The sequence below is a fragment of the Acomys russatus genome, chromosome 3 (assembly GCF_903995435.1).
Source record: "Acomys russatus chromosome 3, mAcoRus1.1, whole genome shotgun sequence".
NCBI classification, from domain to species: domain Eukaryota; kingdom Metazoa; phylum Chordata; class Mammalia; order Rodentia; family Muridae; genus Acomys; species Acomys russatus.
Window position 1 is genome coordinate 46,954,910 of NC_067139.1, and position 25,651 is coordinate 46,980,560.

Sequence of the window (25,651 nt, forward strand, 5' to 3'; positions counted from 1 at the left end):
GGTTCCATCCTTTTAAATTGTTTGTTATTTCTCTTTGGGGTCGCAGTTGAGCCCCTGAATCTGTTCTGCAGCACTGATCCATCAGTAACAGCCTGAGTACAATATGATTTTATCATCTGGTTAAACACTTACTAAGATGAACGTTCAAAAACACAGTCAGTTCCCAAGTCTGTGCTGTTGTCCCTGACTTGTCAGTTTTTGCTGCTTAATTCAAATAAAGATCTTGCTTTGCTGGACTCTTATGCTTACTAGGGTTGTTTTGGTTTTTTGGACACCAACACTTAAAAGTAAAATCAAATTTAAAAGTATAACTCAATGTACCATCAAAAAAGAGAGTATATTCATATGACATCTTTGGTCAGGTAAAACACTTGTTTTCATATCAATTAAGGACATAGGCTTCCCCCCGCCCCCATCTATCTCAAATGCAACAAACTTCAATAACTTTCTGACAAATTTTGATTGTATTATTAGATCATAAATAAACTGAAATGTAGTAAAATTGCAATTCCTGTGATTTGTTTGTTTGTTTGCTTGCTTGCTTCAGGAAATAGCAGGAAGTTTTTCAAGTGGATGCATACAACAAATGATACTGTTAAAAACAACAACAACAAAAAAGAAAAAAAAAACTTTCAGGTACTCAGAGCCTGAATGCTCTCATTAAACTTACTTGCATTTTACAAAAACCTGTGAAAGACAATGCTTATCAATTCACCAAGCACCAGTTAAGTGGGGTCTCAATTGCCTGCTCAATGGCAAACTAATGATAAAGTTTCTGCAGGGCTGTAATTGAGAGAAGATTCAAGAAAAGTAACAAGCAGGAAGGCCATGAGTTGAAAATATCCACTTTAAGGAAATCATGTATCAAGCACTCACAGAGTAGTGCATAGGTATCAGGAGCCAGTGGGAAATCAAGAACCCAGACTGAAAAGCTGTATAGACTATAGGCAGCTGGGAGGCTATCAGACAGACAGACAAATTTTATGAGCTCTACATGAATGGATCTGGGGAGGGAGGAGCATACATATGTAGCAAGTTTACAATCTATAAATGATTCACTAAGAGTTGTCATATATACATTACAGGTAGAAATCTTAACTTTTTCTCCAATCAGTTTTAGAACTGTTGGGATTTTCAGTTCCATTTCCCAAGAAGGAAATGGACACATGCAAGCTCTCACTGGACATCTCTGGAGTTGAACATGGTTTTTGTCATCAAGATCAAATTATCTCATCCAAGAATGTCTACAATATAGGTGCCAGCCATGACAGTGATTCTCCATTGTAGTGTTTTGTCTGATTGGACCTAGATAGATACTTGATCCATTAGTAAAAGCTCCTAAAAAGGTATGTGTTTCAATTGTCCACTGGTCAAAACCCATCAGAAGCCAACATGAAGTAATTCTTATATATTTTGAGTATAAAATATTTTCCATGATAAAACAAACCAAGCATGAGCACAGAACAGGTAAGATTCTATGAGTTCTACCTCAAAGGGAACTAAAACAGACATCTGGACTCACTTTACCAAATTCACGAAAGAAGAAGAAGAAGAAAAAGCAACCCCATTTAAGTCATGAGGTCTTTATTTTCTAAACATTCGTCTATCTACATTCAATGGGTCTCTGAAAAGATCTCTGCTGTATATGTACCACTCAAAACTAACCTGTAAGCCCCACCTGCCCAGGAACCAGGTAATTTCTTGGAATGCTGGGAATTGTAGTTTTTAAAAAATAACAATGCCTCAGGAGAAAGTATTTTCTATCCCTCTAGCAACCAATCAAGACACAGACAGTTGTTAGGTTATATTTTAAAATAATCTAAACTACCTCCCACAGGTATGGGGTATCTGTCCCAATCCCATGCCATTTGGTTCTAATAATTTCTATCAAGCTACCCCCCATTCATAATCCCAAATACTTGCTAATGTTCTTCATCCGGGCCAAATCTCCATTCACACCGGCCATGGGCTTCTCTTCCACCTAATCCATGGTGCAGCCTCCTCCTTCTCTCCTCTCTTTCCATCTCTCTCCTTCTCCCAAGATTCTCTCTGTCTCCCCCAGCCCTGGAACCTTAGCCATGCCTATCCCATTTGCCCTGTCCGGGTGTGATGGCCTTTTATTGGTCAGACAGGTTAGGTTCTTAGGCAAAGTACAGGCAAGGCAGAGACAGCAAGCAGTATCTAGCATCAAGATATATCAGACCAACCTCCAACAATTTGATGCCCCAGTGTTAGAGAGAGCTTTGGGTGACTATTCAGGCAGCAAACTGTCTTTGTCATTTTTTAATTTTGGAAGATGTTAACCTGCACTTCCTGTTTACTCAGGTAATTAAAGTTATTCCTTCTTAAGTCTCTGATGAGATTGAAGACCAGATAGTTAGTTTTAAAATTAAACATAGTTGCTTAGGAGTTAAGATACTTTCATGCTAGATAAATATTTTAGGTTGATGGATATAAGCTTTAATACATATTGATTTAGGTTCAAAACTTTAGACTCACCAAGATAGAATAGATAATATTTTCTTCAAAGTTGCCAAATAGCTTTTGTTTAGACATTATGTAAGTCTTACCTATTGGTTTTTATAGTTTTTCATAATTGTTCTTTCTGTATATAAAAAGAATGGCCTTTTTATTTAGACAGAAAAGGGGAATTGTTGGAGGTTGGTCTGATGTATTTTGATGCTAATTACTGCTTGCTGTCTCTGTCCTGCCTTTACCTGGCTTAAGAGCCTAACCTATTTGACCAATAAAAGGCCATCACACTTGGGCAGGGCAAATGGAATCAACGTGGCTAAGGTTCCAGGGCTGGGGGAGAGAGGGAGAATCTTGGCAGGAGAAAGACCAGTGGAGAGGAGAGGAGAGGAGAGGAGAGGAGAAGGAGGCTCCACCATGATGGGTTAGGTGGAGGAGAAGCACATAGCCAGCGTGGATGGAGGATTTGGCCTGGATAAAGAACATTAGCAAGTATAGGGGATTATGGATGGGAGATATCTTGATAGAAATTCTAGAAGCAGATGGCATAAGATTGGGAGAGGTATTCCATACCTGCCCCACTATGGGAAGTAGTTTAGGGGATTAATATCTGCCCTGCCCCAGGTTAACTAAGGTTATTTTAAAATATAACAAGTGTCTGTGTCTTGATTGATTGTTAGAGGGTTAGAAAATACTGCCATAAAATAACTATAGGCCTATGAGCTATTTTAAAAGATAACAAGTGTCTGTGTCTTGACTGATTGCTAGCGGGTTAGCAAATACTGCCATAATAATAATTATAGGCCTAATAATAAACATTATTAGGCCATACTGGTAAAATAACAGCAACACATCACATAGCCCTTTACAGAATGTACAACTTTAAAAGCAATACTTTGGGAGCTGCAGAGATGGCTCAGGGGTTAGAGTGCTTGCTGCTCTTCCAGAGGATCCAAGTCCATTCCCCTCACCTTCTCACCGGCCGCCTATATCTCCAGCTCCAGGGGATCTGATGCTGTTTTAAATGAAAATCCCAAATGTTCTATTTTATCAATAAAGACTTAGAATCCAGATGCTGGGTGAAAACCTGCTAGATCAGAGAGGCAGAGAAAGAACCCAGTTGACCACCCTACTCAGCTCACATCCCAATGGAAAAGGCCCCAAAGTCTCACTAGCTCACCTGACAGCCCAGGAGGAAAAGTTCATAAAGAAACCTCAAAGTCAAGGCTTGCTAGCTCAAGGCCCATAAAGCCAAGGGCCAAGATGCTGAGGAACTGAGGATTTAAAGCACTAAACACTAAAGATCCCAAGGGCTCCTTCTACTTCTACACACTGCCTTAAATACCCCTCAACTCAAAGTCCCTCCCATTCTTTAATCTCTGTTAGCTGGTTTCTTGCTCTGCCTCTTGGCCTAGGGTTAACTTTATTAAATCCTGTGTGCAAAAAAACAAAAACAAAAACAAAAAACAAAACAAAACAAAACAAAACCCCTCTTGGATTAAAGGTGTGTGTTAGGGCTGGCTGAACCACACCTTAATCACTTGTTTACAATAAGCAGGAAAGTTGTTGGATTAAAGGTGTGTTCTAGGGCTGAACCAGGCCAAACAAAAGACAGGTTTTTACAGTTCACAATCTCAGGGATTACAATGGGATCAAAAAGCCTACAAAAATCTAATGCCCTTTACTGGCCTCCATGGACATACCCATATTTTACCAAAACAACCCCCGACAATTCCTATACAGTGAGTGAGGCTAGGGCAAAAATTACAGTAAGCTGGTGCAAGAATCAACACTAGAAAACATTACCTTTACTGAGCATGTACAGAATATCCCACAATGGGCCAGTTGCTATTTAGACAATTACAATGATTTATAGGGCGAAGCAGGAGTATCTCACTGCAGAAAACAAGGAGACTTTCCTAAGAAAACACTGCATATAAAGTGATGCACAATGCATCTGCCAGAGACCTGTCCTCAGCAGCTGGTTGTCTCATGGAAATGATCGCCAGTTTAGGATTTGTGGTAAGAAAGGAGTTGTGACAGCTGATCATTAAGTAGACAGGAAGTACTTTTATGGGTCCACTATAAATGGTCACAGTATATCTGGATAAAATTTAAGTTCCTATGATATATTTCTGGTTGCTGTTTTCCTAAAAATTTCAAGTTTTACATATTATCCTTTGGCTCAACAGCAAGGCAATGTCTCAAAATGGTGGAGGCTCTGAGGAGAATATGTACATTTCTTTGAGTTGTGTTGCTATGAAAACTTACCCAAAGCATGGAGACATGAAGTTTGTCCTAAGCAACAGGAAAACATAGACTCTCTGTTCATGCAGTCCAAAACCAATTTAAGAATTATTTATAAATTCTATAAAACAAACCAGAATGCCTTGTAATCATGCAAAAGCTCTACCATATTTTTGGGACCATAAGACGCACCCAGTTTTTAGAGCAGTAAAACAAGAAAAACAGCAATCAGACCATAAGGTGCACCCTAATTTCCCTCGCACTTTTTTTTCAGGGGGGGGGGGGAGTGCATCTTATGGTGTGAAAATACGGTATTCATAGGTGAGCCCAGAACACAGAACATCGGGGTACATAAAGTCGGAAGGGTATGGAGCAGTTAGTATGTAAACAGCTCTGCCAAGTAAAGACATGGTGCTTTGAAATCAGGAAGAATTCAGCAGGCAAAAGAATGCCATTAATTCGGTTAAAAAGTATACAATAGTAGGTCAGAGACAAAAACATTTTTTTCTTGATGCTGGAGAGATGGCTCAGCAGCTATGAGCTCTAGCTGTTCTTCAGAGGACCAGAATTCTGAACACAACACTCACATAAACAATCTCCAGGGGCTCTGGATCCTTCTTCTTGCCTCTGAGAGCACCTGAGGGCACCTGTACACACTGTGGCTCACCATTTCAAAACACACGCGCGCGTGCACCACACACACACACACACACACCTGCACCACTCCTACACATAATATAAACAAAAAAAAATTTTTTCACGACAAGGTCTCTCTGTGTAATCTTGACTATCCTGGACTCGCTTTATAGACCAGGCTGGCCCTGAACTCACAGCGGTCCGCCTGCCTCTGCCTCCCAAGTGCTGGGATTAAAGGCGTGCGCCACCACCGTCTGACTTAATACAAACAAAATTTAAAAGGAATTTAACAAAACACAAAATGCAGCTTATGGTGGGCAGAAACATACGTGGGGGAAGTGGGAAACCCATACCGGGCTGAAAAAACACCTCTGCTGAGGAAGCAGCATGACAAGATATGAAGAGCTGGCCATGGTAGCCCATGCCTTCAGTCCCAGAAGTGGAAGCAGGGACAGGGTCCTATGATTTCAAGGACCAGCCTGGTCTACAGTAAGACCCTGTCTCAGAAAAGCAAAATGAAAAGATATGAAGAAGTGAAAATTCTTAAGTGTGTAGGAAAGAGGCTTTCAAAGCAAAGGATACACAGAGTTCAAAGAGTCTAAAAAGCAGGTGCTAAGCTTAATGTAGGTAACCTAGGAAGAAAAACGCACATGAATATCTCAAATTCTTTTTACCCTTTACCAGCTGAGTAACTTTTAAGGTGACTTTATTACTTTCCGTGTCTTTTTCTATAAGCTGAGAGTAAACAGAACTATTCTCTCAGGAAGTTATTTCAAGGAATAAAGTGATGCTTAAGGGCACTCTTTCCCTCCCACATGGGGGGGGGGGGGGCAAGGGAGTGTCCTAGAGGCTGTGAGCTGGGCTACTCTGCTCTGAGTGGATACTAGGGCACAGCACTCAGAGGCTGCTCAGCAAACTTCTGATGAATGAACTATAGGCAAGGCCATTGCAAGCCTTTGGATGTCTGACCCGCCTCCCCGCCACCCCCACCGCTTCTATACCCACTTCTGGGACATTCCAAGGTTCCAGGATGCTAGCTGTACTCCCTGGAGACTTTTTAACATACGCAGAGCCCACTTTTTAAAAGTTGAAACTATCATCAGATCTTCCTCCAGGTTCCTTTAGGCTATCTTTCATAGTGCTTCCTTCCCTAACGCACCAGAGCCAGCACCGCCCCGCTTTTGGGACTCTGACCGACGTCAGGAGCGTAAAGTACGCAAAGATGGCTGCCTGGCCACGCCCAGATCCTGCGCAGGCGTAATCCATGGCGCGTTCCCGGAAGAGCTCAGAGGTGGGCGTAGTGCAGCCCTGGGCCCTTGAGGCCAGTGGGCTAAGGAGGAGGAGGAGGAGGAGGCTGTTAAGGGGAGAGCCAGGTGATGAGGATGGTTCATAACACTTTTCCGGGGACGAAAGGCGGGAGTTCGGGTGGCTGTTGGGCGCTTCTTCTCTTCAAAAGGCAGAATTTTGCTTGAAGTGCTCCCGAAGGAGAGGGACAGAGTCACCAGGAGTGGCTTTCCAGGGGCGCCTGGACGCTGTCCTAGTTGCTGAAAACTCGCTGGGAAGGATGCTGGGCTTGAGAGGGTCTGTTGTCCTCAGTGCTGGAGGCTGCTCTGCGGGGAGAAGCAACCTGCTGCAGGCAGCCAGGGCCCCTGTGTGACTCAGAAGCTTAGGCTTCCTGTCAGCACGGGACCCTGGGCCATTCAGGGATAAGTGTTGACATTTCAGAAAGTTTAGGACAGCCTCCTTCATGGACCGTCTTAGTTAGCTTTTGTGCTTTTTAGGGCACTTCATTAGACCTTTATCTACTCTGGTGCAAGGTCTTTAGCCGAATGGAGCCTTTACCTGGTGTAAAGTGTGAACTAGAAACTCCAAATAAGAGTGCTGGCTGAGATTTTCCTAAGTTACATATGAAAAAATATTTTCCGTGTTTGGAAGAGTGTTGGTAGAACTGGGCAGTCTTCCAATGAAGGGAAGGCCATGAGCTTCCAGTTGGTTCTCATACTTGTTTGCCTTTCTGTGTGGTGTGTATGTGTGTGTAAAACATACATGCATAAGGGATGGCTATTCCTGTGTTGAATTTTTAAATAGTATATTTTCTTTCTGTTTGTTAAAATAAAATGTTCACTGTGTTGTTGTACCTGCCGCTTTTTCTTTTTCTTTTTAATTCTGTTGAAGATCAGAGCGTGGGTGGAGGTAGGAAATACGAAATGTGTTGAGTTTACCTGATCCATGGTGCTTGGAGTGAATTTGACAAATGCAAAAAAACAAAAAAAATAATAAAAATGTGTTTGAGTGTGTTATTTGACTTATACATGAAACTGTCAGTTTTCTTTTCTGAGTCAATCAGTTGCTACAGTACTAAAATGAGCAAGTCGCATAGCTGAACACGAGGGGAAAGTAACTAAATGTTTTTATTATTTAGCAGAAAGCTTATAGCCCAGCTTTGGTTAAAGATGACTTCCCTGTTCACTCAAGAAATTCACCTTTCTAAAAGACATGAAGCAATGTAAGTTTTTGAAAAAGATACTCCAAATATGGAATGTGTGATGGTTTTATTAGTGAAACATGCACTGGAAGACTTAAAAATGTGAATGCCATTTTCTGACATGAGATTTTATTGTAGATACTTTCATTGTCTCTTAAGAACGAGATTAAAGCCGGGCGTGGTGGCGCACGCCTTTAATCCCAGCACTCAGGAGGCAGAGGCAGGCGGATCGCTGTGAGTTCGAGACCAGCCTGGTCTACAAAGTGAGTACAGGATGGCCAAGGCTACACAGAGAAACCCTGTCTCGAAAAACCAAAACAAAAAAACAAAAAACAAAAACAAAAAAATGAGATTAAAAGGCACAATTATGTTCTAAACATATGTGTGTATGTGTATATATATGCTTACTTTTAAAAATGTCAAAATGTTCCCTTTACACTTTCTAAGCTTCACATTAGTATTTAATGGAAATTTTTTTTGGTGGTAGGGTTACTGAGACAGGGTCTCTTTCTTATAATACAAACTGGCCTTGAACTTGCTATGCAATCAAAACCCATCTGGAACCCCTGATCTTTCTGCCTCTGTCTCCTGAATGCTTGGAGTCAGGCTAGTCACCACCATGCTTGCCTCCTCCTCCTCCTCCTCCTCCTCCTCCTCCTCCTCCTCCTCCTCCTCCTTCTCCTCTTCTTCTTCTTCTTCTTCTTCTTCTTCTTCTTCTTCTTCTTCTTCTTTTCTCTTCTTCTTCTTCTTCTTCTTCTTCTTCTTCTTCTTCTTCTTCTTCTTCTTCTTCTTCTTCTTCTTCTTCTTCTTCTTCTTCTTCTTCTTCTTAAACTATAAATTGTTAAACCTTTATTATTAAACACTTTCAATTAAATAACTGTGTGTGTGTGTGAACAGATGTCCAGGGAACCCAGAAGATGGTGAAAGGGCATGAGAACCCCTGAAGTTAAGACTTGCTGGAAGTTGTTTGCTGCTTTATGGGGGTGCTGGGAACTAAACTCAAGCCCTCAGGAAAGCCAACAAGAGCCCATAACTTCTGAGCCACCTCTCCAGCTCCAAGTGTGGCTTTGAGTGGACTTTTTGAGATCTTTTATCCGGGGCTGGCTTTACACTCATGGACTGTGGTCTGTACAGTCATGGGCCCTGCACTTCCTTTAGTGTTTCCATCTCATAGTCTTTAGTCATTTTGCACTTGAGTCCAGCATATTGTATAGGTAGCCACGACCTTCTAGTTAATATTACTCTTCTTCACCTATCTGTGGGCTCTCAGATTTTTGTATTGTTTAACTAATTACCAGGTCCTGTTCTTTGGTCTTCTAATACACTAGTCTCAAAAAAAAAACCAAAAACAAAACAGATCTTCATCGATCTCCATTTTTAGTTCTGTGTTGAAGACATTCCTATAAAAGTGTTGAGAACTCCCATGACTTATTTGTTATATTATTTTATGTATACCACTTACATACTTTTAATCATTGTACATACTTTTTCATTTAACATTTGGCGGACCCAAAAACTGAGAAAAATGAACAAGAAAATTTTCAAGTGTGTCAGGTATATAATGAAGCAGCTAAAGAATTTCCTCCTAACTTTTCCTCGTTCCTTCACACTGGTTTACCTTGTGAGCATGCATGCATGCATACATACTGCCTCTCACTCACATATCAAACCATCATCTTTCTCTTGGAAAAAGATATAAAAAATATTTTTATTGCTTCTTCAGACATATGGAAGTTTAACACAATTCTAAATGTGTAACATGAGATTCAGGGGTACTGAAGTGTTAAGCAGAAGGTTTCCTATAGCAAGTTATAGCAATGTATATGTGTGGGGAGGTATATATAACTATGTGTACAAGGAGATATGTATTACAGTTTGCATTTTCACCAAAAATTACATATCTTCAACAGTCTAAAATAATTTTAAAAGACCGCAGAGGCTAAAAAACAGAGGCATGTACTCAAGGCAATTTGGAAGTCTCTGTTAATGAAAACCAAAATAATTTTACCCAGATTGATTTAAGATATAGTAAACTATCTCACCACTTGATATAATAACTGTCTTTCAGTAACAGGTCATAGTTGAGGTGAGATGCAATTAAGAAAGAAATGCTATATATTGGTCAAGCAATAAAATGGCTGCTTTTCTATTTTTTCCTCTATTTACTCTTCATTTTTTCCCCAGAGTATCACAAAGATTAATGTTACTTCAGAAAATGAGGAATAAATTTGGAGATCAAAACACACAGAGGGCATCTCTCCTGCAAGCCTCTGAGACTGCTTCTAAAAGGAACCTCACTCTCCTGCAGGTGAGTTCCATAGCTTGGGTTTGGACAGTTTCCCTGTCCTAAGGTGTTTACATGTGTCTTCAGATTTTGGCTCACATCGTTCCTTTGTTTTTAGTAACAGGCAGAATTAATGAGCCAATGTCTTTTTCAAGCCTATGTTAGGCAAATAACATATGGATTCTTGCTTTTTTCAAATGGGAAAAAAATTGAAGTTTACATAAGCTACATTTTTTTTTTCTGTCAACCAAAAGCTCAATGACAAGAGGAAGAATATTAAGGTCACCTTTGTGCAAGAAGAAGCAGAAAGTGCGTCCTTACATTTTTCATATTCTTCCATTTCAAGGATGTAAAAGACCTTAAGCTGTGCTGTGTTTAGACCCAACTCAAACACTAAGCAACACAATAACGTGAACTATTTGATTTTGCCCAACTAATTCCACAATAAACATAAGGCATTCATTGTGTGAGAGCTCGTTTCTCAGGCTCCTTTGGATGGTTATGGAGTAGGTGGTCAAAGTGTATGATTGCGCAGGGCCTCACCATTTGGCCAATGTGCCCATTTGGAAGAAAATCATATGTGTAACATTTTTGGCTGCTTGCTATACTATGCTTCCAGAATTGTGTGGCTTCATCCATAATTAAAACCCTAGAGTTTGCTTCCATTCAAGCTTCCAAGAGATCCTATGACTAAAACATTTGGTAGTAAGGCTATATTATTTAAGTTATAAAGCAGTGTTTTCAGTTTTTTATTGTTAAATATTTTCATCGATAGGCATGATACAGCTATCTTCTATCCTCACTACAGGATAAAGGGAGAGGAAAATTCAGTTATCTTCTCAGCTTCTGGCAGTTTGATCCACAGTAATTTAAGTCACAGCCATAGTGCTACCAAAGCATTCTATATTGCCATATGTCTTACTTGCCCAATGGTGTTAACAATATTTATTTTTAAATGGAAATATATAGGATATTCTGGAAATTGCTGTGAAAAGTTATAGAAACTAAATTGGAAGACTTGATTGCCACTACCTGTAGCAAAAGATGTGATTTTTGGGTTTCAAGTATTTTCCTTTTAATGAGCAAGCATTTGATGAATGGCTACAGCTGACAGTAGAGATAGCGGAGTAAGGATAAATCAAAGTTCTCTCCTCAGGGAGGCTACAGATTAGAGGATGTCGGAACTGTGAGCTCCTTATTATAAAAGACTTGACAGTTTACATGATTGGATACTGTTACATGGAATAGAAAGGAGACTATGAGGATTACAAGGGAAATGTGCTGGAGAGCTTTTTTAGTATAGATTTTTCCCCACATTTCCAAAAACATTTTGCATGAATTTATGATTTTTGGTGTAAATTTTTGTTCTGAATATTAGACAAATTAATAAGACAAAACTGATGCAAAATACTCACAGAGTCCTCTGCTGAGAAGCTAAACTTCTGTGTTTCTACCAAGACATTCCATTGGATTCTTAAGGAAAAGCAGTCAAGAGCAAGAAGATGAATGGCCTGACTGATGTTAGTGGGATTATGACCTAGCTTGAAAAGTCACAGGACACAAGTCATGTTTGTTGCAAGACTAATGGTTTGAATAAAAAATGCTCCCCACAGGCTTATGCTTTTGAACACTTGGTCCCCAGCTAGTGGTGCTGTGTGGAAGATTGTGGAGTCTTTAGAAGGTGGAGCTTTGCTGGAGGAAGTAGTCACTGGGATGGACTTCAAGAGTTTATAGCCTCACCTCACTTGCAGTTTGCACTCCTGCTTCCTGTATGCAACTGACATGTGATCTCTGAGCTTCCCACTACAACCACGCACATGTGCACACACACAAATACGTAAGAAACATCGATTTTTCTCCTTAGATGATTCAAAAATGGTGAAATAGGCTGGAAAGAGGGCTCAGTGGTTAGGAGCACAGGCTGCTCGTCCATAGGACCAAGTCCAATCCTCAATACCCACATGCTTGCTCACAACCATCATGACACCAGTTTCAGGGGATCTGACACCTCTTCAGACCCCAGTGCATTCTTGCACACATATAGTGCACAGACATACACACTCAGGAACACATATTTACACCTAAAAATTAATTTTTTAAAATGAATAAACTTATTTAATAGAGGTAAAGCGAGAAGCTAAAAATAGCCATTAACTCAGTCTCCCTATATTTTCGTTTATATTTTATATAAAATTCAGTTCATATAAATTTCTATTTATATTATATATATTGATATAACATTCAGTTTATATTTTATAAAGTTCTATAGATTGGGTATAATAAATGAATTCCAACTTGATTTTCAAGCCAAGGCTCCATGGATATAGTCCATCTTAAGTTTAGGAACATCAGTGTATCAGGAAGGGAATGCACTGGCTTCTGTAATTGAAGGAAATGAATTTAGTGTGCTGGATTTTCGCAGTCTGTCATAGTGAAATGAAACTGAAAGGACAAAATGCTCATTTATCTTCTTAGTATTCGACTCATTCGACTTAGTATTCAGCACTTACTGCATTGCAGACATGGTGATTGCCTATGTTTTATACACTTTAATTACATACGCATTCTTAAATACTGTGTTGCTTTCATTCTTTAAAAACTTTCAAAGCAGTATTAATGGTACTAATATGTAAATCACCGTGTAAGAGTAAGACAAGTAGAATTTGACTATTGTAGAACTTTGTGTTGAGAGATATTTTCTGGGGCGATAGGGTGCTAGACAATAAACCCAGGCCCTCACGTATGCTAAACACTCATCCTGTCAGACAACTGCGTCCCATGCCCAAGAGAGGTATTGTGTGTATGGGGGATGCTAAGCACACACTCCACTGCTGAGCTGTGTCCCTAGCTCTTATTTACTTTTTGTTAATGAACTGGGGAGAGGGTGCTACATTTTTTTGAGAAGGTCAAAGGATACTTTGTGGAAGCCTTTTCTCTGCCTACCGTGTGGGTTCTAGAGGTTGACTCAGGCTCTCAAGCATGCTTGCCCACCGAGCCATCCCACCGGCCTATTTTTCATTTTGAAACGGAATCTAAGTTTCCCAGGCTGCTCTTAAACTTACTTTGTTGCCTAGAGAGGCAATGGACGTATAAAAAATAATCATCCTGTCTCAGTCCTCTGAGTATCTTGGATTACAGGCCCGTGCTAACAGGCCCAGCTTATTAGAAAGACATTAAATATCATGTATATTATATTAGATTCTTATTGAAAGATTAAAAATTCTTTTTAACATTAAATGATTTTTCAAAGGTTTAAAATTAGATGAAAGTGAACTTGACCTGCCCTCCCTGTCCCATTCAGCCTTTCCCTGATGCCCAGGCACTGTTCTAGAACTATGAGGAACCCCAGTCAGGCCTAATTATTTAAAGAAAAGTAAACCACAGTGCAACTCCTTCCAATATCTTGTCAAGAACAGGGCAGGTTACCTCTAGCATAGGCATCTTCAAGGCACACACACCTTAAGGTAGTCCATTAAAATGTGTACAGTACCAGATACCAACCCAGCAGGCATGACCTCTCCTCCTATCCATTATTTGACCTTCCTGGCGTCTTCCAACCAATGAAATAACACTAACCAGGGACCAGCTTCCTTTGAAAAGGATGACGGAATAACATTTTATGTTGTATGGGTGTTACCTTGGAAACAACAAATATTATGAACTAAGTAAAATTAGCACATTAAATATACAAAAGTCAATAGCATTCCTATGGCTGTAGCTAGAAAATGCAAGAAAGATTTACATTGGCAATAAAATTCTAAGCTACTTGGGAATGCTTTCCCGCTAGTCATGATAGTGTAAAGGCATGTGTTACACTAAAATGTAATATTTAAGAGAAAATCCGACCTCATTCTCACTGGGGAGACTTATTTACCTACAGACACTCATCCCAAAGTTATTTATTCATATATTTTGGTCCCAACAGAATTTGCAGTGAATGTGATAACATTTCTGTAAAGTCATTTGGAAAATAAACTAGAGTGAACAGGTAACATAAAAACAGAGGGATACTAGGAAGAGGGAAAGAAGGCAGCACAGAGGGATGAATAAAAACAAAATACAGTGTCATGTATGTATGGAAATGCCTTAACAGCACCCTTTATCTGGTATGCTAACTTTAAAGTTGTCTTTTAAAAAGCAATATCGAATGTCAGAATTTTTTGTTTGTTTAATTTGTTCATTTGTTTATCAAGGCAGGGTTTCTCTGTGTAGCTTTGGCTGTCCTGGGCTCACTTTGTAAACCAGGCTGGCCTCAAACTCACAGCTACCCACCTGCCTCTACCTCCTGAGTGCTGGAATTAAAGGCCTGCGCCACCATGCCCTGCTTCAGATTTTTTTTAAGGAGGCATAAGGAAAAAACTAATCCTATCAAATATTTGACATCTTAGTACATGAATTAAATGTGAAGGGAGACAATTCTGAGTACAATTTCAGTCAATAAATGTCATAAAAGATCATAGACTTAGAAAATGTAGGCTGAGTAACTTTTCCGCACTAGGATTAAATAGAACATCAGCCTTAGAAACAGCCCGGATGGTGTTCACTTGGAGGAGAGGGGGGAATTTGTTTGTATAACTATTTCTGTGTCATAAAATGTAATCTCTCCCTGCTCCACTCCCCAAAAACTCAGCCTTACACAGAACGGCCACTCTGTGGTCACAGTGTCCCCCGAGGAAATGGGCAAGCCCCGAAGGACAATATAGGCCAGGGAGGCCTTGCAATAATAGATAAAATGAATGCCTCTACTGAGAGGAGGCTAGACGCCATCATGGAACATTTGGTAGTTGAGCAGGAACTTCAGCAAACTCACCTGGATGGCAAATGACAAGTACAAAGGACTTAATAAAGACAAAAGAAGCAGCTGAGCCTAGCAAGCACAAGGTCTGGGCTGGATCCCCAAAGCCACAAAACTTTTTTTGAATTATTTATAAAATATTGCAGAGGTTTGCTTTCAAACATTTTTTCTGACTAACCTTCAAATTTTGGTGTGTAATTCATACATAAGTACACTATAGCTCACAATTGGCACATTTCACAACTGACCGGGTATAGTATTAAGAGTAGAAGTCTAAGGTGGTGGCGCACACCTTTAATCCCAGCACTTGAGAGGCAGAGGCAGGTGGATTGCAGTGATTTCGGGGACAGCCTGGTCTACAAAGCAAGTCCAGGACAGCCAGGCCTACACAGGGAAACCCTGTCTTAAAACAAAACAAAAAGGAGTAGAAATCTAGAAACCTCAACAAATTTGGATTTGATATTTGGGGCAAGAGCACTTCATGTTGGTGATTACTGACTGGAAATATTCTAAAGGCCATGGCTCATGGCTGTAATCACAGTGTTCAGAGGTCCCAGCAGGGGATTGCTACAAGTTCCAAGCCAGTCTCATCTGTGAAGCCAAGGTAACACAGCAATACACAAGCTTAGAGAGAAAAGCATTGAAATCTGTGCTCCAGTTAACTTATTCACTCTCATTGGCTTCTGATTTTTATTTATTTAAAGAGAATCTGCCCTACATCAGGTACCTAGTTGCATATAGTTAATATCAGAAACAGTGTACTCAATACTGGATTCCTTTTGTGGTTTTAGCTGTTTTGTCTTTCAGACCTGGGAATCAAATCTAAGCTCTTGGGCATTGAGCCACATGTGCATTGTATTTAGTAGTTTCGTAAAGATTAGGGTTTGGTTTTGTGCAGCTGCTTGTGGAAGCCAGAAGGGGGCATCTGATCCCCTGGAGCTGGAGTTACCAAGCCTTGTGAGGCACCTGATTTGGGTCCTAGGAACCAAACCACCGAGCCATCTCTTCAGCCCCTGCACTTAAAAAAACAGACCAATTTCCCACCATTCCTTTAGGGTGATTTGTGAGATATTGCTTTGCTTTTAATTTCTCTGAGATTTGAAATGTTTCAGTTCTTTGTGATTTTTTTATTCCTTCTACTTGGATTAGGCCATTCTTACCAAATGGAAGCCTCTCCAAGTCAGCCCCGAATGCCTCTGCCATATAGGAACAATCTTTGATGCTTTTCTTTCTTCCCGACCTGATGAGTTCTTGCAGGCTCCTTGTATTTTGCCATCCAGACTTGGAATTGGTCATTGCTTCAAGGAGCTTTGGCTCCTTTTGGCAGGAAATATATTTAGAACTCTCAATCTGGGCACTGGAACTATTTATTGCAACTTCTTTGATTTTCCTTTTTAAGATAAGATACAACAAGTGCTCCTATCAGTAATTCCAATTCCGTCAAAGGATTACAGGGTTTTTAAACTTAAAACTATTAATATTTGTGCCCCTAACATTTTCCCTTATACTAGAAACCTCAGCCCTATGTGTGATAGCTAACACCTGCAATCTTGGGAGGTGAAGCGGGACTGCTGTGAGTTTGAGGCGAGCCTGAGCCACAGACTGAAACCTTGTTGGAAAACAAACCCAAATGCTTGGTCCTCAAGGAGCTTCCCAATATCAGAATGCCTGTTTGCAGTAGTCTCCCCAGTCTGTGGGGCATATGCCGCAAGACATCTAGAATCATGGATGATGCCAAATACTGTGTACACTGTTCACTCTTACATTTGCATACCTGTAATAATGAGGCTTAATTTAAAAGTAAGGCACAGAAAAGAATTAGCAACACTGAAGTAGGATGGTTACATTCTAATAAAATCTGGGTGGATGTAGTCTCAAGATGCTGTATTGTGTTCACCCTTCTTAGGATGGAAAAGTGTGTTTCTCTGATGACATGAAAGCACGGTGAGTGAGCAAGTATTTGCCTATCACACAGGGCTATACAAGCCCTGTGATACTTCAAAGGCTGATATAACAACCCAGACAGCTGCCAAGTGACAATGCAGCATATATATATTGTTCACGCACTGACCAAACAATGGTAGACCGCCCAAGAAGAGCAGAGTGGGAGATCACAAAACTTCACTATGCCACTCAGAATTCTACACAATTTAAAACCTCTTGGTTGCCTATTTTTGGCGTACATGTCCAAGCTAGAGATTGATTCCAAGGCTTCATTCGTGCTGTGTTAGCACTGTACTGCTGAGATCTAGCCCTAGTCCCCAGCTTTCAGTTTGATATCTGTAGCCCACTGTTAACCATGGATTCTGAAACTGGACAGCAAGACCCAGGATAAGGGCAACAGCTTCAGTGACTGTCCTGTGACATAGACAGACATCACTTCTGCCACCATCATGTCCACTGGAAGTGCTTTTAAGTAAGACATTTTTGTCTCTTGGCCTTGTTCTACCAGGGAAGTTCAGTCAGTACTATGTTTAAAGACCAGCTAATGGTTATGCCACCAAAAATACAGTACATCTGTTTCACTTGGTTGCCAGCTTCCAGTGCTTGCTTTTTCGTGTCTGTTCAACTGCTCAAAAATTCTTAATTAATCAATTTATTTATTTACTCTATATTCTGACCGAAGTTTCCACTCCCTCCTCTCTTCCCAGTGCTCCCCCACCTCCCTTTTCCCACCCCACATCCACTCCTCTGCCTCTCTGTAGAAAAGGGGAGGCCTCCCGTGGATATCAGTCAACCCTGGCATATCAAGCCATAGCAAGACCAGGCAGGCACTGCTCAAACTTTTAAGGGTCAATGGCAGATCTGTAAAACAGAGTAACAATTTATAGGCAAATGAGTTTAGCCTGCTCTTGCTCTCCAATGTTGTTTTTTCCTTTCCCATCTTCAGCACCATTTTTTCTTTTGTTTTGTTTTTCTTTTTAAGTTTCTAAGTTTGCTCAAGAAACTTTGTCATTGTGGCTGTCCATTCAGCGAATATTTAAGTGCACCTAAAAGATATACGAATACCTCTGGTCATGTATACTGCTGTCAAAGAGGAGGCCCTTGCATGGGACTATCAGGATACATCTTGTTGCAGAATGTGCTAAACAACTTGTGGACTTTTTGTTGATTTGTTTTATTCCAGTCAGGCAAAGGAATCCATAGTTCAGCCTGTTTCCTGGGCATCAAGTCGTTCTTGAGTCTAAGGTATATGAGGATAAATTTCAAGTGGATGTTTAACCAACAAATCAATCCTAGGACAGTTATGAAATAAAACAAACTATTCTCTTGGCATGATTCAAAGCAAGTACTTGGTGAGCACTTGAGTGAATGAACCAGTAATAAAGCCTTGACTCTAAGAATGAAGTGGAGACGATGAAAGGCATCCGGAGAGAACAGTCTAGAAAGCTTTGTGATCACTCTAGTAAGGAATAAAGTAGCATGAAACGGAGGGTGTAGCAGAGGCACCTGGCTATTGGGACCCCAACACCATTCAGCCCACTCAACAAGGGGCTTCACTCAGTAGAGGAGGAGGTGCAAGGTGGAAGTCTAGCCCTCCTCCACAGTAGTGGTTGAAGCTAGGAAAAAGACAGTCACAAAAGAAAACAGAGTAAGCCTGGGCAGACAGATGTCACACATCTTAATAAAGCCTGTCCTTAGGATAGAAAGCTAGCTGAAGAGGAGAATGACAGGTCTTCTAAGAACCCCAGGTGGTTCGTGCCAAGGAAGTTTTCAGGGAATGGGTAGAGTGGGGGTAAAGGCAGTATCTGTCTCTGCTGCTGTCTGCTCTCTTGTTTGCACATCTACTTTTCTGTGAGAGATACCCGGTGTCCTTATTTTCTGTCTCCGAGAAAAAGCTGGACAATATCAGAGCTAAGTGTCACACAGATCTGCCACTGACGAGAATAGTGGGCTTGTTCTCGGAGTCCAGGGGGAACCGAAGGCATGATTGTTCTGTGTTTTGTTTACTGGATTACTAACAATGAATGATAACTTTCACAAACTGTGTAAAATCTCAATAAACAAACGGCAGAAGAGTCATGTGTCTTTAGCATGTGTCTTAGCTGTAGACTTCTGGTAGAAGATAGACATGCTAACATCAGTTTTTATATCCCTAAATTGTGTGGTTTTTCCTTCAAATCACCTTCCCCTAGGCAGCAGGTGCATTAATGGTTGTGCAACTTTGGGGAGTCCCTTTAGGGAATTTCCTGTTTTTCTTTTTACATTTCACACCCATTCCTTGCTCCCGCCGCTACCATCTGCTATCTTTTTTCTCCTGTTCAGCATTGGCTTCTTCACACCCCACTCCCACGCCCTCTTCCATTTCTCTCCGTCTGTCCAACAGCCCTCTACTTAAATTGCTCTGATGCATGTGCATGGATCAAGAGAACTTTTGCTAGCAATTCACCAAGCTCAAAGGAGACACAGAATGTGCCGAGCCTTGCACGCAGACCTCTGTGAACTTAAGATAGTAAGTGTGCTCTAGACAACAGTGGTGCTGCTGGTTTGGTGAGCATTTCTGAACCAGACTCAAATGTTTCTGTTACAACATGCAGAACCTTACATTTCTGTGCGTGTGTTTAAGGTGTATAGCGAAGTATGTTATACCAGGTTAAGCTCAATTGTCCTGCTGTTTTTACAACCACAGAAGAAAATATACTCATCTTAAAATGAAACTACAAATTTAAGCGTGGTTCTTGAATGCCATCCACTGAGTGATGTACTGCCCAGCAATGATACTTCTCATTTCAACTAACATGAAAACCCAGTCCTAAGTATCTTAGGAGCTTTTAGCCGAGGGCTGCACATGGCCAAGGATGGCTATGATACAACCAAACGCAGAATTGCAAGCTCTTACTTAAACCATTATGAGCTGGGAATGGGGGTGACTTGATGAGTCTGTTCTCAGACATGGCCTCTGAAGATGAGACTGCTGTTTCAACATGTCAAAAGGTTAGACATATGCAGTAGCTTATTTTAAAAAGCCCCCGTTACAAAGCAGCAAGGGAACTCATTGGGCGGCCTTAACTATGAAATATTGGCACTACATAACATTTTAAAGTGGAATATTGGTAAAACACATGCCATTTTTATGCTAGGCACATCTGCGGAGACTGAACTTCTCATGGCACAGTGTGAGTCTGAGCGTCTACTCTGCACCTCAGTGTGTCATTGTTGGTCCACATTGCTTGTTTTCGGGTGATCTTGAAGCTGACATAACTAATGCGCTGATCCTATTTTACTGTGCTGATTTTTGTTATCAAGGTCTCCTTGTGTACTACAGACTGGCACAGTACTCCTGCCACAACCACCCAAGTTCTGAGATTATGGGCGTGCTTCCCCACACCCAACTCTGAGCATTTTAAAAGGAAGGCATTTCGGTTTGTTTTCCAAAGTAATTATTGGCATTTACAAAGTTACTCAAAAAGGGTAGAACACAAAAGTGCCACGGACGCTCCTATATTAAATGAGAGAAATCCTGCTCTCCTAGTGGAAGTGGGTTAGTTGATTTGCAGTCAGGACTGCTCCCTCTGCGTCCCTCATCACAGCATGAACCCAGAGAAGTGCTGAGGTGAGAGACTTGGGGCACAGATGCTAGAGTATAGATGCCATTTATGTTATGTATAAATACACTTCATTTCTAAAATAGGGGTGTCTGTTATAGGACATAGATGCTGCAGAGAAGTCATTACAGACCAGGCTTAACCCACATCTACACCCTGCGGTGCTTTCTCTTGAGGTAAGACCCTGAGTGAACTGTAACATCTGTAATTTCCCTGTGTTAAACAAGGGCTTGCCAGTTGTATTGCCCGGGCTATGTCCACAGTACAGTGTTTTCTATGTATCTTGATGAAAAAGTCATCTAATTGAAATTGATAACTTTTAAAACTCTACATCCAGTTTGTGTGTGTGTGCAGCACACATGTATGCATGCCTGCACACATGCTGTGGTACATATGTTGAGGTCAGAAGCTAACCTGCGGGAGTTGTTTCTCTCCTTCCATTATGTGGATTCTGGGAATCAAGCTCAGGTCATCAGGCTCAGTGGCGAGTGTCTTCTGCTGAACCATCCTACTTCTCTAGAGGGAGGATCATTTTTAACTTTTGAAATACTCACTCCTGTGTACAGATCATATCTACCTCTATTCCTCTACCTCCTCGCCCTTTAAAAATCACTTGCTAAATCCAGTTAGAGCTGCCCTATGTGTGTGAATGTGAGGAGTCCACTGGAGCATGGCAAGCCTACCAGTTACCACCACCACCCCACCCCCAGCAACTACCCCACTGCCGATAGCTCTTCAGCGTGTCGTGGAGCCTGGAGATTATTGGCCCTGTCTCTACTAGGGTTTTGTCTGGCTTGATCTTGTGTAGGTAACCACAGCATCTAAGAGTTCATGACTGTGATAGTCATGTCATGACCAGAAGGCAGCGTTTCATAGCCTCATCGCCATCCTCTGATTTTTGCATTCTTTCTTCCTCCCCTTCTAAATGGAATTGCCCTGTAGAGGTAAGCAGTGTCTCTCCCAGAAGACATGGGCTTTTAAATGAAAACTGGATAGCTTCCTGTGAGTTATTGGTCAAGAACCCTGAGAGGTCTCCAAGACAACAGAGCCTATTGCTATTGCCATCACACTCGGTTACCTACCATAAATGCATGGTAAGACTCTATTGCTGAAGATGCAGTACATGTAGCTTCCAGAGATAGAGAAGTGAACTTCAAACCAACAGGAAACTTCCTCTCTGCTGGCTAGGTTTCATAGTGTCAGAAAGTGCATTGTAGGCTGTTGGGAGAGAAGGGACATCAATGGTCTTACCTAGTGCTGAACTGTACATGCTGCACTACCAACCTGCCAGGCTATTCCCCCTACTGCAGTAGTGTCACAGCTGTTAAGGGGTAACTAAATGCTTTTTTATTGGATCTGAGGCCTGCTTCATAGGATGTAATTTCTTGCTTGATACTGGAATCCTGGTCAAAAGTCCATGACTATGATGTCATAGGCCCTGGAGTATTGTCATTTTCCTAAATCAGTGTGCTGTCAACTTGCCTTCCGAATATATATGCATACACACATAGACCTTGGCTGCTGTCATCCAGGTCAGAGAAACTTCTTTCTGCAGTGGGCAGTAATCAGTGCAGCTGCAGAACTGGTCACAGTGATGAGAAAGAGAGACTTAGTGCTCATCCGTACAGAGGACATCAATGTTAACCAGAGCTCAGGCCACACAGAACAGACACTTTTATAAATCTTGTCTTGCTTGGCTATAGTGGTGTACACCTTTAATCCCAGCACTTGGGAGACAGAAGCTGATGGAGTTCAAGGCCAGCCTGGTCTACAGAGTGACTTCCAAGACAGCCAGGGCAACACAGAGAAACCCTGTCTCAAAACTAAAACAAATACAAAAAAAAACCTGTCTTCTCACTCTTGTAGCAACTGTCCTGCTGAGAACCATAGCAGAAAATACACTGTGATTCTTCAAGTGACAGTGTGCTCAACCAAGGAGTCCTTGTTAGAAATGTAAGGAGGTACAGCAGAGTTCCTTGAGTAGGATGTGGCCAAAGCCATTCAGATGCATGTTACCAGTACACATGGTAGAAGGCTGAGGCAGGAGACTGCCATGAGTCTACATAGTGAAAGAAAAGAAAGAAAGAAGAAACAAATGTCTACTGCACAACACAAACAATTTTATCAACTCATTTTTCAAAAGCAGATTGCGAAGATGGTTGTCAAAAGTGAGCCATACTTGGTATGTGGATGTGTTGATGATGGATGGAAATTTACTATGTATAAAATAGTTTCATATTCGACCTCTAATGAGCTTTCTCAGATGTAATTTTCCTTTTTGTCCAACTGGGGATATGAATAGACAAAAGTAGAAGCTGAGAATCTGCCCCTCAATTTTCTGTGTCATTTAGGGCAACAAGAAAAAGCAGTGATCAAATGCAGAAAAAAAGTCTGGCACACAGTTGTGCATTGGCTATGTCCTCCTTTGTTGAATTCACCAATGTCTTATTTTAGCACATACAGGGCCCACACAATAGTGGTTAATTCAGCCGTGAATGGCACAGAGCCCCCCTCCCCCATCTCTGGCCTTGGATGGTATTCTGAGCTACTCTGGCACAGCAGGGTAACCTTTATCTTAAGTATGTCAAGCTGTTTCTCAGACCACATGCACAGATGTATAGATATTTAGAGTCTCTCACACCATCTTCAAACAGCAGAACCACTGTAGCTTTGTCATGCTCAGAGTGAAAATTATGTGTTCCTAGTACTCTCTCTCTGTGCTGAATTACTCCCCCCACCCCAATACTGATAGTGTTGATCCAATAGAAAACACCATCCTGTGATGCAAACTTTGGCCTCCTTGAAGATCATCCCAAGCCAATCAAAGCTCCTCCACAGTGCAACAGTGCTGTGTGGATTTCTACAGACTGTAGGCTGTAATGGTCAGACATACACAGGGTCTCAACTTTGTAAGCCATTTCCATCAAAATGGGCACATTATGTTATTATTTTCTCATTAGAAAAGGCCAAAGAGCTGGAGAGATGGCTCAGTGGGTGAGAGCACTTGCTGCATAAGCATGAAGGCCTGAGTTTGCATCCAGCACCCACCTAAAAAGCCAGGTGTGGCCTGCATGCCTTTAACCCCAGAGCTGTGGGAGCAAGATATAGGAGGATCACCATTGGAGTTTGCTGGCTGCCAGACTCACTCCAGGACCAGAGAGTGACAGACAGGGCCTCCCAGTATCTTTGTTTCCGTGGGCATGTGCGCACACACATGTGCACATATACCACACACACACCCCACATTTGTACACATTCACACAAATATAAGAAAAATGGTGATTTGTCATGCCAAGTATTCTTCTAAAAGACAAGTGGCTATCTAACATGCTACACACCTGAGGAGCCAAATTAGGACCCCTTTACATCTTAGTTACAGTCCTGTAATTGGGTCCAGGTCACATCATTTCCTGTTAATTCTGAGGACATTATTCATGTATAATCTTTTGTGATCATTTCAATATGGACAATCCAAGTTATAGAATCTGGAATAGTAAACAAAAATATTTAAGAACAGGTACCATAAACAACAGTACCATTAATAATCACAAGGTTGGCCACAAGAGGGCGTGTAAAATCACAATACAATTTAAAACCTTAATTCTGCCAGGCTCTGGTATGTTGAGAAATTTGAAAATTAACACTAGTAAGTAGCCAGTTTTCCCCCTAAAATTAACATAAAATATTCTGTAGAGGAAATGCATTCTACATATATGTATGTGAGAGTGTGTACATGCATTCACACACTGAAGAGAATAAACAGTTAGACTATTATGAAGAGCCAAGTTCAACTGCTTGATCTGCTTTCTAACTGTGTTGTTTTTTTTTTTTCCAGACTCGTTACTGGGCATCAGTAGAAGAACATGTCCCCAAGTGGGAACAGTTCCTCTTAGGAAGAGCACCATACCCGATTGGTGGCGAAAATCAAAGGGAGGCAAAAAACATCGTTCAAAACGAGGCGAAGTGATAACTTCTTCATATGCTACTAAAAAAAAAAAAAAAAAAAAAAAAAAAAAGATAAAACTGTGTAAGTCATGGCCAGAACTTTAGGGACTAAGTGTGCTTTATACAGTTTCATTGCTTCTTCTACAACAACGGCAGTACGAGAGTGCACTGAAAAGTCTCAGGTTAGACTCTTGTACGGCCGTAGATTCGCCAATGAAAGTGTTAAAACTAATGCTCAGACAGAATGTTAGTTAAAGATGGCATTAAGTCAGTGTTGTGTGTGTTTAAAACATTCACCCTTGTTGTCATGTAAAGAGGTTAGCTCCAGATGTTGTAGAACCATAGTTTTCCATTATTCACTATGGGAGCGGGAACAAGGTGCTGGTTGAAAGTTTGACATGCTTAGCTGCTCTGTCCGATACTAGTTATCAGACAATGGATTCCTAGAATGGTGTGTCTCAGACAGACTTCTCTGAGCCCATAACTGTAAAGCATTCAATATGTGGTCAGTTTCAGGAGGGCTCGGATGGTTTTCAAAAAGGCTTATGAGAGCTGGGAATGGCTACTGAATTCTGGCCATCTTATTTGAGGATTACCAACTTGTGAAAACAAATAATGCCTCCCTCAAGGTTATCTTTCAACTTAACCTCTCCTTTCGATTCTATAAAACTTAAAAATAAAATGAATAAACTCAGAAAGCTGTGGGTTGCAACCCTCGACAGAACAGCTTTGGGCTGTCGATTCACTGCCTCTTGCCTGAGCACAGGGCAGAGGCAGCTTCTGGTGAGGAGCCTGCTGTACTGCAACTGGCTCTTCTGTATCACAAGCTTGTGGCTTTATCACTATAGCTAAAGCTCTCTCCTTTTGTGCTTTGTGTTGCCTTTAAGACAAAAATCTCACTCTATAGCCCAAGCTAGTCTTGAAGTCACAGCAATCCCCCTGCTTCAACCTTTGAGTACTGGGATTACAGGTGTGACACTACCCCACCCCACCCCCACTCTCACCCCCGCCCCCACCCCCCATGGCTAGGTCATTTGTATTTTAAAAGAAGACAACAGGGTAAATTAAAATACACGTAAGCCCTCACTACAGCCCCTCACTACAACAACAACAACAACAACAAAAACTAGTAAAGCATCCATTGTGCAACACGGTCCTGTTCACTACCATCTTGGAAATGTCCCGTTGAGTGGGTGTTGGTGTGGGTAACAATAACATTGTTTTCATAATATGTGCTGGCA

The 25,651-nt window shown here is 41.2% G+C and overlaps 1 protein-coding gene across 5 annotated transcripts; it reads left to right on the forward strand.

Moving 5' to 3' along the window:
• Positions 1-6,573: 6,573 nt before the first annotated feature.
• C3H3orf14 (chromosome 3 C3orf14 homolog) lies at positions 6,574-25,404 on the forward strand. Of its 5 annotated transcripts, XM_051139731.1 has the most exons (6): positions 6,575-6,728; positions 7,781-7,861; positions 10,025-10,148; positions 20,567-20,641; positions 24,301-24,398; positions 24,554-25,404. In XM_051139731.1, the coding sequence occupies exons 2-6, from the start codon at positions 7,809-7,811 to the stop codon at positions 24,663-24,665; spliced, it is 462 nt and encodes a 153-aa protein (XP_050995688.1). In that variant the 5' UTR covers positions 6,575-6,728; positions 7,781-7,808; the 3' UTR covers positions 24,666-25,404. The 5 variants fall into 5 exon arrangements, with proteins under 5 accessions (XP_050995667.1, XP_050995688.1, XP_050995681.1 ...); XM_051139724.1 differs by lacking the exon at positions 24,554-25,404 and having other exon boundaries at positions 24,301-24,445; XM_051139710.1 differs by lacking the exons at positions 20,567-20,641; positions 24,301-24,398; positions 24,554-25,404 and adding an exon at positions 15,727-16,569 and having other exon boundaries at positions 6,574-6,728.
• Positions 25,405-25,651: the final 247 nt, after the last annotated feature.

Coding starts and splice junctions, on each gene's coding strand:
- C3H3orf14 (XM_051139731.1), top strand. CDS start 7,809: ATGACTTCCCTGTTCACTCAAGAAATTCACCTTTCTAAAAGACATGAA. Junction 20,642..24,300: donor CTGCGGTGCTTTCTCTTGAG/GTAAGACCCTGA, acceptor TTTTTTTTCCAG/ACTCGTTACTGGGCATCAGT. Junction 24,399..24,553: donor GGTGGCGAAAATCAAAGGGA/GGCAAAAAACAT, acceptor ATTGCTTCTTCT/ACAACAACGGCAGTACGAGA.